We start from the raw sequence: 17884 nt of genomic DNA, 5'->3' as shown, positions 1-17884 counted from the left end.
GACATTCCAAGCCAGAGGGGAGCTGGCTGGCTGGACCCTGCCCAGCCCCGCACAGTGCCAGCCCAGGGCTGGTGTCACCCACACCCCGTCCAAACACCGGCAGCGTGTGACGGGCAGCCCGGAGGGGTGGCAAGAGAGAGCAAGGGGCTGGTGGCACAGGAGGGCTGGGGACGCACAGTGGTTCCACCAGCTTCTTATTCCCAGCTTACACCTACTTTATTATTCAAGAACTTAAAAGCATGCTATTGCTTTTATTTCTTTTTTCAAAGTGAGGCACAGAAACAGCTTAAGAACGTTCACATCTCAGCCGTGGGGCCTTCCGGGCTCTCAGGCGACGTTTTCCATCTTTCCTCCCCCCATCCACAGACCGGCCACCTCTCCCCGCCCCCCTGAGCTGAGCTGACCATCAAATGCCACGAGACCACAAGAGACGCAGATGATGCCATTGTTATTTCTGTCAACACGGGAAGCTGCTGTTCTCCATCTCCCAAACAGAAGCCTCCTCCTGCTCCGTGCCCTGCACCACAGCATGCATGGCACTGCCACCGCGACCGCCGCTTGCCCCACCATGGCAGTGCAGCCTGCCGTGACATTTGGTTCAACTCAAACAACTGTAGCAACAACAACAACAACAACAACAACGTCAAGCGAAGCTGAGAAATCCCATGACCTGAAGCCACAATGCTGCTAAACCACACACCGATGACCCCTCCCAGGGCCTGGAAGCAGCACAGCTCGGGTCAGAGGCAGCGGGACACAACCGGGCTCCTGCTCGGCTGCGTGCCGCTGCTGGGCTGTGGAGGAGGAGGCAGCTTGGCATCACTGCTGGACCCGAGGCCTCCAGCTTTCAGCTGATCGCCCTCCGGGCTGACATTGCATCCAACCCACGCAAGATCCCCTCCCGCAGCACTTTCAGAGCATGCAAACCCCTCCTGCCTCCCCCCACTCTCTCCTCAGGGAGCTGTAGGGAGAGTTCAGCTCTGCAAAGCACTCAGCTCAAGAGCTGCCAGAGACATGAAAGTCTTTGTGACAAAACACTTCACAATTAGGATTTCTCTGGTGTTTGGGAAGCAAGGGAGGCGCTTGGCTGCGGGCTGGGCACCCCACCTGCAGCTCCCACCAGCCAAGAGCAGCAGACGCTGCACTAGCTCTGCGTGGCCATGGCAGCGAGCGGGAGCACAGGATGGCTTCAGTGCCTCTGCTTTAAAGAGTACATTTATTTAACCCTGGGTATTATTTAGTGGTGGCAAGGTTTGGACATGATCTGGACAAAACTGAGCTTCTCTCTTACAGGCACCGACTTCACCACCAAACACACACAAACCCTGTCCTCATGATTCTGCACAAGCCCAAGAAGCAGCGCTGGAAGTCGAGGGGAGAGAGGCACAAAACCCCAGCAGTAACCCTGCAAAAGTAAAATAAATTCCAGTGTATTCCTCACTTCTCCTGAGAGCATCCTCAGAAGAGACAGACCATCTGCACCCAGGGAGGTAATGGGGCACCCCACACTGCTGCGGACCAGCAGTTTTGACCCAACCTTGCTCAGGTCTTTCCAGCTCCCAGGAAGAGCTCTCGGCAGCCAAAATTAACTCACAGATTCATACTAAGCCCTAACTCTCCCCAATGATGACTAAAGGCCTGGAAACCACAGCTCCACCTCGAGCCAAGGGATTCAAGTGACAGCCTGACATCCAGCAAACGAAACTGCAGGACGAGTGGATATAATTAATTTTGCACTCCGGACTGTGCGTTTCACAGCTGACCTTCGAGCAGCATTACCTGACCTGGTACGCACGACACAGAGCGGTAAGCAAAGCTGCCCGCGCGAAGCCGCTGCGCTGCCGCCGGCTCTGCAGGCTGCGCAGGAGGCGGGAGCGCCGGCCCTGTGCCAGCAGTCTGGTGCCGTTGAGTCAGCCCATGACTCAACCGCGGCTCAGTGCCGCAGGCACCAGCACCGGGAGGAGCGCCGGTGCCCCCCGCTCTGCGCCAGCCGCCCGTGCCCACCTCTCCCGCCGCCTTCCCGCAGGTGGCTTCCCAGCAGGACTGTCCCCCTTCGCCCTCTCGTCTCTGCAGGACGCTCCTCCGCATGCTTCTTAATATTACAGTTTTCTAGTATTTCTTTTTTAAAATGCCTCACCTCCCTTTCAGGGCAGCACACAAACAAGGAGCTGCACGAAGCCTCACAAGCTGCTGAAATTTCTGGGAAAAAAGCTGGCTTTACTTGTCTGGTGGCTGCCAGGCAGCACGTAGGCTCTCGGCAACGTCTGTGGATGTGGGGAGATGCTGCACGAGCAAAAGGAGAAGGAAGAAGTCTCAGGCAGAGAGATGCTGCTCCCACAGTGCTGGATCTGTAACGTGCAGAGTCTGGTAGCTCACAGCTTTACGCAATTTTTCCCCTTCTAAAGACAGTTTATTTAGTTAACTCCGAGGAACCCCAGAGCCAGAATTGTTGCTCTAGAAACCATTTTGAAGGAGATAATTTTGAAAAGATTTAGCACTGAACCTACTGTACCAAAATGATACTAAAAGAGCACTGGCCAGTAGCACCTCCAGGAGCTCACAGCAAGCCCGTCTCCATACAGGAACAAACCTGGAGCAGTGCTGGGAGTGCTTGCTCAGGATCAGGACACAGTAAAGGCACGCCACGCCGGCAGTGGGCTGCTGCAAATAAAAACAGATCAAGAACGAAATCGCTTACTTGCTCGCTTTCTGAACACATCAGCACTCTGCCAGCAGCACACCCTCCTAAGCCAGCTCAAGGAGTGGGCTGCAAGAGCAGGGTTAAAGGAGGGGCAGGCGAGCTGCCCCCCTCCAGCGGGGTGAAGGACCACACGCATCCCTGGCAAACACCTGGGTGCAACTGGAAAAGCCATCCCGGTGACAGGCGGCACAGGCGCACGCGAGAGGCATAGGTTAGCGTCTGCAACCTGCTGGTGAGGGGACGGTGCCCGTGCACCGAGGAGGCAAACAGAGGCAATAACACACACGGGCTCTCACTGGCTGTCCCGGCACCGGACGGCACGCCAACAGCTTGCAGCACATCTTGCCAACACAGGACGGCTCTGACGGGCAACCCGGCTGCTGCCCAACACCCGGCCGGTGGGGGCTTCGCTGCCTTCTGACGGCAAGGCAAACCCATTAGCAGATGCCTTCTTGCCCCACGTACAGTGTACAGATGTCAAAGCTGAGCCAGAGCTATTCGGGAAAAAAAGCAACAGATACACCGTGCTAAGGAAAATGAGTCACTGCAATGAATCGGGACGAGGATTCACGCTATTGCTTAAACATTTAAGAAGGGGAAAAAATAGCCCACTACAGGCAAAAAGAGAGCTCTCCTAGCTCCCAGCTCCACATCCTTACAGCTAAATTCCATGTTGCTCTGGAATACCCTAGCAAAACTACCCTCACACACACGCAACAGCCTGTGTGCAGCAGCCCAGGAAGCACGACTGCGTTACATAAATCACCTAAGGTCAACTCTGCAACTGGCATGGCAAACACCGATGTTGCAATCCCACTTCTCCCAAGAGCTGAAACCAAAGTTTAGGAACAGAACAAGAAAAAACAGCCTCCTCCTCCTCCTCCTCCAGGGATGCGGGCAAACAGTGTTTCTGCCCAGGCAGGGGGGAGGTAGCAGGGGCTGCAGGGTGTGTGCACTGCAGCCCCTTTGTTTGAGACAAAAGCGTCCTCCGGCAGCCTGCTAGCCATGAAGGCTTGAGTGTGCACTGCCCGGTGCGTGTCGTTAGATGAGTGCCACTGATTACACGTGCACAGGCTCGGGGGCACCCTGCCGCCCCCGTATGAAGCATGCAACTCTTGTGCACTGATGAACACGCCTCTACCTGCTCCAGCCGGTCTTGAGCCAGGCCAAGGAACAGAAGGGCTTGAAACGCCCCACGGTTGCAGTGGGGTGGTGCAAGAGGAGAGCAAGGTGCCAGTAAGTCTTTCCCCATCTCAAGCATCTGGTTCCTGAAGTAAAAGATCTCAGAGAAGAGAAACTGGCTCCTGCTAAGTATCAGCCTGACTCTGCGTGCGTTTATCCGCAGCTCCCTGCTGCTATCTCCTCCTCCCCTGTGGCTGAGTCACTTCCTCCCTTCAGTCTCCACCAAACAGGTTGCTAGAGGCTCGCCTACACCTTTCCAGCATTTGTCGAGCCCAGCTTGTCTTTAAACGCATCCTGGAGCACAACCACCACCTCCTTGTCTCTGGCTGTCCTGCGTGCCGACAGGGAGCTGGGCTGCTGCTGCCCCTCGGCTCGGCCCTGCCGCCTGCACCCCCGCTTCCCCAGGAAGGACAAGCCCTGAAGAGGAAGAGGAAGATGTGTCAGAAGATCAAGTCACACGCCTGCTGAAAGCAGAGGGGTAACGTGGGAGCTGATGGCTAGGGGTGTCTCACGGGCTGAGCTGCAGCCCCTCTGCACCCTGCAGCAGCCACAGCCTCCCCCCAGCAGCACTCTGCTCCCTGCCCTGCTGCTCTCTTTTTAATTTGGTTTCCTTCTCGCTGCTGCCAGGAGAAACATTCCTAACATCTCTACAGCCAGAGAGAGACCAGAGCCCTCTGAAAAGCAGATAACTGCTGCTGGGGGACACGGAAAGCGAGCTGATGGAGCCCTACCATGACATTTTAGCTGTCACGAGGGTCAGACAGCCCTGAAGCGAGTTTGCATTTAAATTCTCAACCAAGTATCGAGTGGCAGAAACACCCTTGACAAAAAGCAGAAGCTGTGGTTCTGGCTAATCAGCTTTGCCTTGCCCTGGCCATCCTCCCTCCAAAGGTGACACACCCCCCTTCATTTATGCAAGTGAAACTACAGCACCACAAACTCCCCTCATGCCTGTCAGGAGGGGCTGAACACCACCCGCGTTGGGTTGTAACCCCGTCTGCTCCCCAGTGGCCCGGGACCACCCTGTCTCCCACAACGGCAAACCCCAATTTATCCTTTCTGCGATCTGCTCGCCCGCCTGCACAAATGCAAACAGCCATCAGTATGAGCTGTCATCTAATAAATGAATCAATGTTTTGAAACTTTCTCTCCGGACAGGGAGTTCAGCAACTGTGAAAATCACCATCCAGCACACAGAAACCCACGGAAATGCCGGGCCAGCCCCAGGACATGCCACCTCGCCTGTGAAGCAGCCCTCACTGCTGCAGTGGCTGCATGTCCCAGGTGGCACTCGTGACCTTTTAAATTCTGCCCTCCCAGTTTCTGAACCAGGGGAGACTGGCCGACAGCTCACGGAAGGCCGATGCGCTGCATCCCATGCCAGACCACCTCACATGCTCACCAGAGAGTAACAGCAAAACATCTTTCACCATTTATAAGCATATTCCCAACTTTTAGTCCAGTCTCTCTCTTCGCACAATTATTGATCCTTACCTGACCAGAACTATTTCCTAATGCGTATTTCCTAGAAATGTACAGAAGATCTACTCAAACCTCTGCCCATAAATCCGTAGCTTAGCCCCTTACAAGCAAAGAGCATCATGTTCTCCTTGTCAAAGCTTTGCGACAGCTCTTCCCAATCACTTACAAATCAAACAGCCCATTCAACATCTCTGCAGCTACGTGGGACCACGGTGGGCAAGAGCCACGAGTACCAGCCACTTCTCTGCCACGAGATGTGACCTGCCTGACCGTGACACAGCCAGGCTGAAATACCCATAGCGGCACCAACGCTTCCCAGAAACAAGGCGTGGATTGAGGACATGCCGCTCAGTCACGCTGCAAACACGCTGCAACCTTGGCAGCCCCAAGAACTGGGGCAAACAGGTCACCTTAATATCCTTATGGTCCTGAGGACCACCTGCATCAGCCCCAGCGAGCCGAGCTGAACACTCAAAGGTCCAGTCACCAAAGTCACACCTCCAGCCCATCAGTATGGCCTCCAGGCAGTTTTACACACACCAATTGAAAATAATTGTTCAGTTTAAGACAGTGAAGTACAAGTTTAAAGCCTCAAAACAACAAAACGTGGCTAGAGAGGTATACATATGTATTCCTACAGACATACACATATGCATCAGGCTTACTTTAAGCAGCCACATGCAAACTCATTTTTTTTACTGCTTGTTGTTTTTCTTTTAAAAGAGTACTCAGCTTTATTCTCTTATTTTCCAAGTTCTTACTAACAAGCCCAGCACCGTTTCTTGGCTTGTCTAAGCTGCAGTTCATGAACTGGACTAGTTAGAAACGGAGCAGAAGGGACCACCAGCCAAAGGAAGGGAAGCCACCCCTTGGTCCAGTTAAATACATAATTAAGAACTTAACGGCATTAACCCGCTCAGCTCCAGATGTCTACGTGCATACCAAAACAGTTATCTTCTTGTCCACATGCCTCTTCCTTCAACTAAAATACAGGAAATTTCAGACAACACTTCAATATGGATTGCCTGTGTGTCGGACACTGTGTGCTCCCCACCAGCCCCAACACTCATGTTTTGAGGGTGGAATATGTCATTTCTGTACCTGTATCCGAGTCTTTTTGATCTCCATTTGTTCCAACAGTGAAAGGCAACTTCCGTTTGGTCGCTCGCTCTTTCACCTCTTTGCCGCCATCGCTCCGGTCCAACTTTGGAGTCTTGGTTAGAGAAACTTTATCTTTATCCTAGAAAGAGAAGAGACCAGATTAATAAGAGCCTTCCATGGACTGCATTCACCTAAACCCCCAAAGTCCCGCACCAGCCTCACACAGCACTTGTTCTCTCCTCTCTACCGTGGGTTTCCAGCACCAGGGTTTAGTGTCTTGCGGAAAGCAGCCTCCACCGAGCTAAAAAGCTCAGCCAGCACCAGAGGAGAGCAAGGGCAACTAAGGTTGCCACGTGGTGCCAAACCTGCAACCAATTCACGTGAAAACCGGGAGCCAACACCTTGTGTGCCGCAGGGGTGTGCCTGCTGTGAGCACAAGGGGAAGACAGGCTGGGGTTGGGGAACCCGAGGATTTCTGATCACAGCCGCACCCATCATTTGGGAAAGGCTCCCAATCCCAAGCAGAAGTGGGATGGAGGGGAGTGCAAAGAACACGCCTGGGACACACACAAAACCCAGCGTTAAGGCCCTTGGTTCAATGTGAGGAGCTGAGGGCTGCTCCTTGGGGCCTGCAGTATTTCTAGCACAAGAATACAGCATTACTATTTGAGCCTACGTGATAACATGTTACTCTGGAGAATATTCTGGCAGCCGATAAGTCTGTTAACATTGCTGACTGTTTACAGGATCAGCACCGCAGCCAAATGCACTTACAAGGTTTGCACTGTACAGTCAGCGTCACGATTTGTACCAGAAAGGCCAGTACGGCCCTGCCGGTATCTGCAGGCAGCACCCTCCATCCCAGGGCAAGAAGCTCCAGGTGCTCCCAGCTCCGCAGGTGCTCCTGCAATTGCCCCGTCATGGGGCAAAGGGTCCCGTGGTGGCAACATCCAGCAGCGAAGCAGCAGTTCCAGTAGCACCGGCCCTGGCAAAGCTCACTCCCCCCCAGACCTGTGTTTTGGGGTATGCTGGGTATTGCTGGATACGCTGGGGCTGATCAACTCTAAGTCCCAACTATGTGCAAACACCAGCTGAGGCATTCCCAGAGGCTGAATGTTTTAGTTGTCTGTCTCCCATGCAAGCTTCAACTGGGATTTTAGAAGGAGAAGCTACCTTGAGAACAAACCTACCAACGCTGCATAAATGCAAGGAAAGCAACGCGGATGCTGGCTGAGCATTACTGCTTTCTCAGAGAGGCCAACCTACGTCTTGTTTATTCGGGTTGGTTTGGATTTTAACATGCAGCAAGGTGAAGAAGGCAATGTTGGGGGCTCCCTGGTACAAGCAGCAGGAAGAAATTTTGAAGAAACATCCCGAGCAAGACAAAGTATTGAGACAGACAAGATTTTTCACAGGAACAGCAAGAGCTGGTACATAACTCAAACTTCAGGAGTTCAGTATGCTGTGAATGTATACAGACTGAAGTCATGCACTTTTGTTTTTTGTACATGAGAAACAGTATTATTTTAAGCAAGCGCTTCTGGATTGAGCACTGTGCCACTGCTCTATAAACAAGGCCAGAACAAGCAGCTTTGTGATAGATCTGATTTCAATAACCTAGCAAAACCTAGACCCTAAGCTTTAGATATAGAGTTAGATTATCTCAATGCATTAAATCATGCAAGACCATCGCTGGAAACTCAGACAAGTAAATCTAACAGAAATTCCCTTGTTTACAGAAGCCCAGTCATGCTGTCTGCATCAGACTCAGCACCCTGGCAGGTGGCTCCTGTGCCAGCAGTCACAAGACCGCGTCGTCACTGTGTATGTTGCTCCTTCCTCTTTCTGAGTTTCTGTCTGGCAACCAGACTTCACCCGCAGGTTAAAGAGAAACTGTTTACTTGGACCAACGGGTTCTGCTTGCACGTCCCCTTCGCGACGGGCAGCCTGACAGCCCTGTGGCTGCACACCCAATGCTCGGCCCCTCTCGCCTGCGCTCCAGTGAGGACCAAAAAATGGGTTGGGGAATCCCTTTTTTGGTAAAGCAAGCTAAACAAACCTATCTGACAGTGGCTTTTGTGGTTGGAGGGAGCCAAGGCACGTTTGGAGCCTGAAGAAGGGCAGCCCTGCTTGAGAGCAGTGCTGAGAGCCCTTCCTCAGCACAGGAGTCAGCAGTGCAACGGGACAAAGTCACTACAGCCAAAACAAACACTCCAGCATTTCATTTAAACCCTCCAGGTTTAAAAGCTTTAATCTTATTTTTTCTGACGGGAATAAAAATAGTTTGCAACAACAAATGATGCCAGCTGCTGTTCCCAACAGCTCAGAGGTGCCAGCAAGGCCAGGGAGCATGGATTGCCTCCCAGAGCTGCCTTGTTGCAAGTAGGTATGCTGGTCTGCCCTGTTGCTCCCCAGTTTAACACAGGCTCAACCAGCAACGCTACACTCAAACCCCACTGAGCATCCGAGAGGCCATGCTGATGCGGGGGGAACATTCCCTGGGGATAACAACTGCAGAGACATGGCCCCTGCGTCCCCCTCAAAAACTTCAACTGCGCTTCAAGACAACCATCACCCCAACCCTTTTTACCCTTTAGAAGTTGGGGCCTGGGACAAGAGCATAAAAGCAGAGACAACCACGTGCATGTCTCTCCCCCCGGTGCCCAGGTCTGAGGGCACACCTGCACACATGGCATCCGAGCTGCTCCAGCATCGGGAGCCGCAGGATCACAGTGCCGGTGAAACCCGGCACCTCTCTGGGCTCTGAAGGTGCATTTGAACCTCTCACGCCCGACACCGGCAGCTCGGGTTTGCCAGCACCGAGCGGCAGCAGTCCTCAGTAGGAGAGACACTTCTAGAAGAGTCCAAGGTGGATCAGTCACAGCTGACGCTTCAAAAACGACACTTCCCTCTGCCAGCCGCCGCGCTCGCTGTCTGTACTGCAATTTCCTCACCCAGCCCCTTCAGGCAGGCTGTTCCTGCACCTCAGTACCGGGATGCTCTGCCTGCTCTCGCAGCACTGGGGCAGGATGCAGCGGAGCCCCCGGCACCCTGCAGTGGGATTTCCTACACTCCCAGCATTTTTTCCAGACACCAGGTTTCACATTGAGAACTCCAACAAGAGGTCAATTGTGCTTAATACAAAAATTACATTTTTTTCATTGTTTGTTACCTTTAAACAGATTTCAGCTGGAGCAAACCCATCACGTCATGTCCTCTGCTGCCCAAAAAGCACTCTGCCTCATGGGCAACCCAGCTCCAGGCATCGGCTGGCAGCACTGCTCCTCTTGCACCCCGCTTAAATGCAAACAATTGGTGACAGCTTGTTTAAAATATACCTTCTCTAAAATTCCCTTCATCTTTGGCTTTGGCCGCTGCGGCGCAACAGCCTAAACCTGCAGGTGCCGGGGGGCTGCAGTGCCTGCAAGCCAGGTCAGGCTGCTATGTTAATGCTGTGCGGGATCTCTGCACTTGGGAATAAGAAAAAGTGCCAACAGGTGAAAACGCAAATTATTCTAGAAAGTTCTGCAATGTTGTTAAAGACTCCATGTTGGAGGAGAGACAGAGCAGAGGAACTAGGCAAAAAGCCTTCCCAGGCAAGATTGGTGAGCCCGGCATGGAGATGGAAACGGCTCTGCGAAACCCAGCGTTGGGCACGCTTGGGCAATGCTTCGTTTGCATTCGTCCAAATGCTCAGAGCTGCCGATCCAGTCAGTTCAGCAAAACTAAATAGCGAGGAACGAAGGAAGCGGTGGCAGTCCCAGCACTGCTTTGAAGATTAATTTGTACAGTAGCATAATGATAACCTTTTATACTAATTGGAGCAAGGAAGATCCAAACTTTGCTCCCCCCTGGAAAGCAGCGACCCGCTGAGGATGCCTGCAGCAGTTGGCGGTGAAACCATCGCAGAGAAATTAAGGCAGCTGGGAGAGTCATATTCCTGAAAGCAACGTGCATTTTCATGTTCTTATTTTAAGCTTTACTTCCCTAATTATTTCCAATTTGGTAATGAAGAATGTCGTCCTTTTTTTGAGTAAAAGCTGTTTTCATTTTTAGGTCTTCTCATGTTTAAAGTAAGCTCAGACTCATCTGAACTAGGTTTCACAAAAGGAACAAATCCAAATCAATTGACATTACAAGTTTCTCTGCACGAATGTCTGTGTGTAAGACAGGCTTGGGGCTCTCCAAGGCTGGGTCAGCTCTTGCCGAGAGTAAGAGAGGGAGTTTGGGGACTGGGGGTGCTGTTGAGAGCTCAGCAACAGAAACAAGTTCCCCTTTGTAGGCGTTACTAAAAGTTGCTTTGGCAAAGGGGAGACGGCAGACTGTGACTTCAGGAAAAATCCCCTACTGCCACTTTATGTTCTTAGTATGACTTACTACAGGAATAACTGAACCCACCTTGGGTTACACTTGCTACAGCTAAAAGAAGCCTCATAAGTTGTTATCAGCTGTCGTGGTTTGGAGCACAAACTGATCATGAACTGGCCCGATGCGAGACGCTATGTTGGTATAAGCCATGCACGTGGTGTGTGGAGTGGAAGGGCTTAACTGGGTCTGCGCCAACTTCTCTTTAGGACAAAGATCTCTAATCAGTGAGCGAGACCCCGATATTGATCTGCTCAGGTCATTATGACACAGACAAATAAAAGCCACTTTTCACTTTCATGTAAAACTCCAGCTAGGTCAGATTACTGTCCAAACACTGGTATTCAGAGCAAAACCAAACACGTAGTTCTTTCCAAATGCAAGATTCTGTGAGGCAGAGCCACTTACAAACCCATGCGAAGAAATCCGTATTTCCAGCAGAGAAGCTAAGCAAGTCTCTAGCTTGCTTTACAGGATGGGCTGTGCATCTGCAGCCTGCTCCTCCCCTCTGTCCGCCCGAGTCGCACGCAGCAGGGCTGTGCGATCAGTGCCCGCACACAAACGCTGAACCGCTGCCTCTGCCCGCCCGCCGAGAGCTGCGCCAGAGCCGTGCTTGCGCTTCACACTGAAAAAACCTGACTCACGTCCCAGCCGCTTATGCAAAGACTTGCATTACCAGCGATGGAAATCCCCAAAGCCCTTTGTTCTCCAAAATGAGTTGAAAGTGTTTCAGGTTGCAATGCTAGTAAAAAGTAAGCAGCAACGAACAAAACCAGCACCGGCAGCCTGCGAGGAGAAACCCAAAAGGACCAAGGGCTCCAACGCCTGCACCCCCGGGTGATGCCCCATGCCAAGCCAGCACACCAAACTCCTGCCGTGGGCAAAACAACCCACGCTGCAAAAAGCAAATACTGCAAGAGCAGGAGTTTCCCTGCTCGAACAGTGACAGCAGCATGTAATTTCCCGAACGGGTCTCTGCCGGTTGCAGAGGGAGAGAAGTGGCAGGAGTAGTTCTCACCCAGCATCACAAAAAAGGGATGGACACAATTTTACCCCGAGAGCACAGTGAACATTCTGGAAAGTGAACCCTGGTATTCCCTAAATCTGGGTCCCTTGTATCCATTCCAAAACCAGAGGACAACACATACACATAAAGTTTCAAAAAGTCTGAATTTGTGTCATTATCAATGCTGCAACAAAACACTGGAAGTATGGAGTCAACTGGGACTGAAGTCCCGTTCCTGTATGCCTCAGGCATTGAGGTTTGTAAGAAATATTACCCTGCAATGACTACAGGCTGCTCATCTTCACTGGAACGTCACCGAGTCACCCAGTGCTCCTGCACATTTCACGCCTTGGCGAGTGACTCTGTGCTGGACACAGAGCCCAGCGCCTGTCCATACTGCGCTGGAAAGCCCTAACAGCCCGCTAAGTTTCAAGAAGAATCAAGAACTAAGGACTATGTTTGCTTTTCTGAAATTGGGAGAAAAGGAAGGAGAAAAAGCAAAAGCTTCTTTTAACCTCCGCTAGCTCCTACAAGCAAAAACCGGTGGTCAAACATCGTTCTGCTTGGCATTCAGTTCAATCACTGCAGCAAAAATACAATTTAAACTGCGCAAGTGGGAGCATTTCCTCATAAAGAGACAAATCCTCTGCTGCAGCCTCTGAGCACACGGTGTAACCACGCAGCAAGCGGTCCCAGGCACATCAGGAAATGGTTTCGACAACTGATATAATTCTTGCTGTGGTGCTCTGCACAGCCTAAGTCGTGAGTAATCTGCTCCTGGTATGGGGATCTGTGGATCTACACCAGAAAGGAGAATTATTCATATATGGCATGCTTATTTTTACAAAATCCTTCAGTCAGAACTCAAGCAGAAGGAGCCTGCGGGGCTGTCGAGCGCCCGCCCCAAGCAGGCTGTGCGCAGCCATATAAGGCTGCCAGGGCCCGACCGGCTGCCCCGCTGCCTCCGCTAACCCCGGGAGAAACTGCTCCTTGCTCCACAGCAGCAAAGCAGATGGACCATCTCATGTTGCTGGCCACGGAGGGCAACAGAGACACAGCCTCTGAAGCACTTCACTCTTGTTGCTCGAGCGACATCTCACTAGTTAATACGTCCCTCCCATGGAAGGGCAGGGAGCAGAGAGCTAGGAGGAGTTCCCTCTTACAGTGAGCTCTACAACTGAAAGAGAGCAGCTCACACCCTCTTCCACCAAGCAGGAGCCCTGTGCAGAAAGGGCAGCCTCCCCCAGAGCCTGGCTGTACCGTGCTCAAATGCAGAACTCACGTGTTTCCTGCAGCACTCAGCCCACCGCAACACCAGGGCCGAGGAGCACCCTGCACCCCGCACCCCCACCTGCCTTCAGTGCTACAGCTTCAGAGCCCAGGCACATGAAGCCTGTTTAACGCTAGAAGTGTCGATACCAAGGTCGCACTGAGAGGAAAACACTCAAGTGGCGATGCAGCTATAGCTTCACTGTGCTCTCCCCGTGCACCATCGCCAGCAGCCTCGGTGGGTGTGGGTCCCTCTGTGTGGCACGGCCGGGGCTCTGCCGCAGCCGCTCTTGCCTTCCCTAGCCAGCCTCCGCCAGCAAGCCTGTGCCAAGGAGCAGGCTCGGGCCGTTGGAGTGTTGACAAGGGCAAGATAAATTAAAAGCAGAGGCTTGCTTGACAGGCAGGTACGACGCTGTCTGGAAGGAGGAGGTCTTACGCCCGAGTGCTTTCAACCTGAGTCACTGCTCCAGCTCCCACTTCAGAGTTAACTTGAACAGGGTGAATCGCTGCACCGTGTCCTTCGGCCACCTAGGCTGGATCTCAGCTCCATCCCCAGAGCACAAGAGCCTTCTCCATTGAGAAGGCCCGAATTAAGCAGGCAGAAAGGCTCTTCCCCATCCTTACTCAATACCGCTCTCCACAGGTCTGCACCGATGCCTCTGAATGGGAAGCATAAAATCATTTGTGTCCTAGTTATTTAGCCAGCGGGAGATAACTCCAGTTCCCGGCGTCCCTAGCACTGCTCAACAAACCTGCTCTGTAAATAACATGCAGCCTTTAAGCTACCGTGAGTGGATGAAATAAAATGGGAGCTGATTCATATTATAACTGATCCTCTCCCCCCTGAAGCACCTGCGCCAACATTAAGCTTCTTACGCAGCGCAGACAAAACCCCGTATTTACATATCCTGCGCTGCCGGGCTCAGCCTCATTTGCCAGGGTAAATGCTGACATCTTCCCCATGTAACAGGGCAGCTGTTTCACCTCCAACGCCCCTGCTCCCAGTTTTTACCCCCCTCCCAGGAGCCCCATGCTGTGCCCAGCAAAGTGCCCGCACAGAGGCGATGCTCCTGCTCTGGACTTGCGCATGCATGGCCAACAGAAAGGGGAACGGGGCAGGTGCTACCAGCGTGCCGGATAATCAAATTTCTGCCTGGGATTTTCCCATCGGTTATTTGTCATTTTCCTCATTTTGGCAATAGTATGACCTCAGTCATAAGAGGAGTTACTGTCATCAGTGCGGGTGGGATGGCAGGGGAAGTGACAGAGCAAGAGACACAGCATCGCTGGTGCTTGCAAAGCTCGGCTTCAGCTCCCGGGGCCTGGCAGAAACTCCTGGGGGAATGCTGAGAAACTGGAGCAAGGAGATCAAAGGGAAGTGGATGATAGTTGTTTCCTTGGCAGAATACAGCAGATGCAGGTTTTAATTTATATTTAAAGGTGACATTTGTACACAGCATTCTGCACAACTATTTACTGGAAACTACCAATACTGAGAAGGATGAAAAAAAGCTGAATGAGAGGAAGCAGAGCTAAAGCCTGGAGCAAAACAAGAACTTGGGAACGAAGAGGAAAAGTATGAACTTCTTTATCCTTGAACTCAGATTTCATCTCAGTAACCTCACCTCAAGCCCAGTCAAAACCTAAACACCTCAAATAAAACCACAGAAACAGTAATTTCAGCAGAGCAGCTCACATGCTGAGTCCTGGTCAGGCCACACTCAGACTTCTGGGTGAAGCAAGACCAGCCGAGTCTGACACCGGCACAGCATTTGCAGCCAGAGGAGGAGAAACTCCTCCCTCGCACAGCACGCACTCGCGCAATCGCTGCATTTGGTCCTTCCATGGCTTAGTGCACAAAAGCTTACAAATGCACAGTACTTGCAAGAGAATCTTGCAGAGCATCCCCCCATGGCTTGGCCGGGTCGGGCCTACACAGTGGCAGCACTACCTGGGAAGTACTGCGGCCACCGAGAAATGAAGTGGACCGCATCAGCTGGCAGAGAGCCAATACACTGATTTGATTCTGATAGTAACAGCCCATGGCAACCTCTTGCCACATGAAATACAGCCATGGCTTGAAGACATCAGGCATAAGAGGCAGCATCCCTAAAGGAAGGTAAGCGAACCAAACATGCTACCTTTTTCCCCGTTTGTTTCTCCACCATGTCGTTGCTGAGAGAGAAATCTTCTGGCTGTGGTGTTTTAGAACACCCACCCTTGGGCATCGTTCTGCCTTCCTTACTTGATCTTCATTTATGCTGCCATCGCCTCATCATCAACCGTCTGTTTAGAGAGAGGAAAAAAGAAGTTAGACATCTCAAAAGGATCTTTCCACTGGGGGAAAAAAGGCAAGACACTTCCCATGGGGATAAACTCCCACCGAGCCCTTGAACGGCAACACCAGGATGGCTGAGCGCCTCTGAATGCCGCACACCGCAGATGAGAGCGGGCAAAACCACTGCTGGCTTCTGCCACCTTCCAAATGAGAAGCGAGCTGGGACCTGCAGCTGCAGACATGACTTGTTTGATGTGCAAGGGATAGCCTAAAACAGATCATGCCCAAACAGAGAGCAATATCCCCTCCTGTTCTTCACCCACAGCATCACTCCAAGCCTACAAAAAGTTTCTTGCAGGTACAGCTCTGTCCAGAGTACAGGGACACGGGGATGGACCTCCCAGGTGCATGTCCGGGGCAGGGACACCCCTGACCCTCCAGTTTGTCACACAGAATTTCCAGATGCTCGCAGGACCAATACACACTTCGCCCAATTACAAAATCCATTTATAAAATGCACTTTTTGAACACGTCTCCATTATGAGACGAGACCAGAAATTGCCAAGGGGGTCACAGTGTTCCCGGCACAGTTTGTCACAGGCTCCTCACCCTGGCACCAGTGCTGCTGCCATACCTTGGCTTAGGTAAGACAATTTGGAGAATAACAAAGCGCTCCCTGCTCCTGCCATGTGTTGCCTGGTTACAGGGCTGAAAAGACAACTGACATCTGAAATACAGCGAAGCATGAGCTGCAACAGGGATCAGAAATACTGGCTCAAGCCAAGGCAGGCGAGGCCTTTTTAGGTGAACAAAAATATCTCCTCTCCCGAGACCAGAGGCTAAAAAGCATCCGTGCAACAGTATATCTCCAAGAAGTGACCCACATCAATCCCTACAGCAAAGGTCTAGTCGTACTTACGCTGAAACAGCATAAACAGGCACCATTTGAAAATGCTTTCCCCAGCTAATTGCCACCTGACAACACTACACATTGCACCCATTAACTTCTTATAATAGCGGCTGGGTTTCTGCAGAGCTACAATTGCAGGAAATTGTCCAGGAACAAAGTCATGCAGCGCTCCATCACAAGATGGGAATTCTGTGGGCGGGGAGAGTGAAAGAAAACAGGAGAGGAGAGGAGCCAACCCCTCCTGCATGCTCAGGGCTGGGGGACGAAGCAGCGTGGACCTTGAACCGCCTTCCTGGGCAGCACCAGGAAAAGCCCAGCACCATCTCACTGGGTGCTGGGTCCCTGCACCTGCGGCGGCTGGGGCAGGAGAGGGGGTTAAGGGCTGGAGGAACACTAGCATGGTGCTTTCATCAGCCTCGTATTTTAGAAGCTCTCTGGAAATCCCTTCATAATTTAAATGTTTCATTTGTGCTTCAGAGCCCTTTGGGTTGGGTTGGGTTTGGTGTTTTTTGGTTTTCGTTTTTTTTTTTTTTTAAAAAAAGTGATTCAGAGGCCCCAGCCCAGCCCCGCAGCAGCACAAACTCCTAGACCAAGGCACTCGGCACAGACAGTGCTAAGACATCCCGGAGCTGGCATTTTCAACAGGAAACGTGCTTTCCAAGGTGGCTAATCCTCCGCCCCAGCTCCTTTGCCTGTGCTACGGGATGGTGGTTACCCGTGTTTTGTAACAAAGGCTCCAGGGACTGAGACCTCTTCATGTCTCCCTGCTCGACGCAAGGACAGCCATGGCGCTGAGTTTTGGGACCCCCAACCAGAAGTCACCAGCCCTTTCCTTTTAGATGCACGAGCAAGAAAGGACCTGAACTGGCAAAGACAAAAGCATGCTGATCAGCCCCCCTCATCACTGCAGCTGGGAAGCAAAAACAGCAGGGAAAGTGCAGAAAACTCAGCATACCAACCCAGCACGTCCATAAAGAGAGAATGGAAAAAGAAAATCTTCTGTTAGAGCATGGGAACCAACTACAGAAATCTGTGTCTCCAAATTTCTGCTCTTCATCACTTGAAGGGCCTGCAGCCCAAGACAAGTGCCAAAGTTCAAGCACCACAAGGGCTGACTGAAAACAGCACCTTAAAAAGGCAGCTCAGCCGTCCTCGGGCACGCTGGGTGCCGGCAGAGAGAGGCTGGAGCTCGCAAAACCTGAAGGCAAGAGTGAGCGGCTCTGGCCTCTGTGCTGCCGCACACCCAACCAGGGGCTCGCTGGCTAAAGAGACATCACGTATCACGGCAGCAAGGCTCTCCTGGCGCCGGTGATACTCCACCAAAAGCACTGCTCCGGAGCCCGAGGCGTTCCCTCAGTGTTGCACATCTATGGGGGTCCCAGACGCTGCAATTGCTTCCTCTAGAAGCAGCTCCAGCCATTTACAGCCTCAAGAACATCACCGTTCATCATCACTGATGATCATCAGCCATCGTTAATCAATTTGTAAAGTTTAAGAACTTTTTCCCTTCAGTTTCACCTACTGGTGCTCATTAAGGTGCAGATAAAGGAGAAACCAGCAAGTGCCTGAGCACATGCCTGTGAGGAGCAG

The 17884-nt window shown here is 52.1% G+C and overlaps 1 protein-coding gene across 5 annotated transcripts in view; it reads right to left on the bottom strand.

Moving 5' to 3' along the window:
* ANKRD11 (ankyrin repeat domain containing 11) overlaps positions 1 to 17884 on the bottom strand; it is a 159869-nt gene that overhangs the window by 24981 nt on the left and 117004 nt on the right. For all 5 annotated transcript variants that reach the window (XM_055819012.1, XM_055819011.1, XM_055819013.1 and 2 more), the window contains 2 exons: positions 15248 to 15392; positions 6467 to 6605 (listed from right to left, as the gene is read on the bottom strand). In XM_055819012.1, the coding sequence (XP_055674987.1) occupies positions 6467 to 6605; positions 15248 to 15334 (226 nt within the window). In that variant the 5' untranslated portion in view covers positions 15335 to 15392. The remainder of the gene's footprint in view (positions 1 to 6466; positions 6606 to 15247; positions 15393 to 17884) is intronic.

The sequence above is a fragment of the Falco peregrinus genome, chromosome 14 (assembly GCF_023634155.1).
Source record: "Falco peregrinus isolate bFalPer1 chromosome 14, bFalPer1.pri, whole genome shotgun sequence".
In the NCBI taxonomy this organism is placed as follows: Eukaryota; Metazoa; Chordata; class Aves; order Falconiformes; family Falconidae; genus Falco; species Falco peregrinus.
The sequence above is the reverse complement of the archived record's forward strand: the minus strand, read 5'-3'. Positions and strand labels throughout refer to the sequence as shown.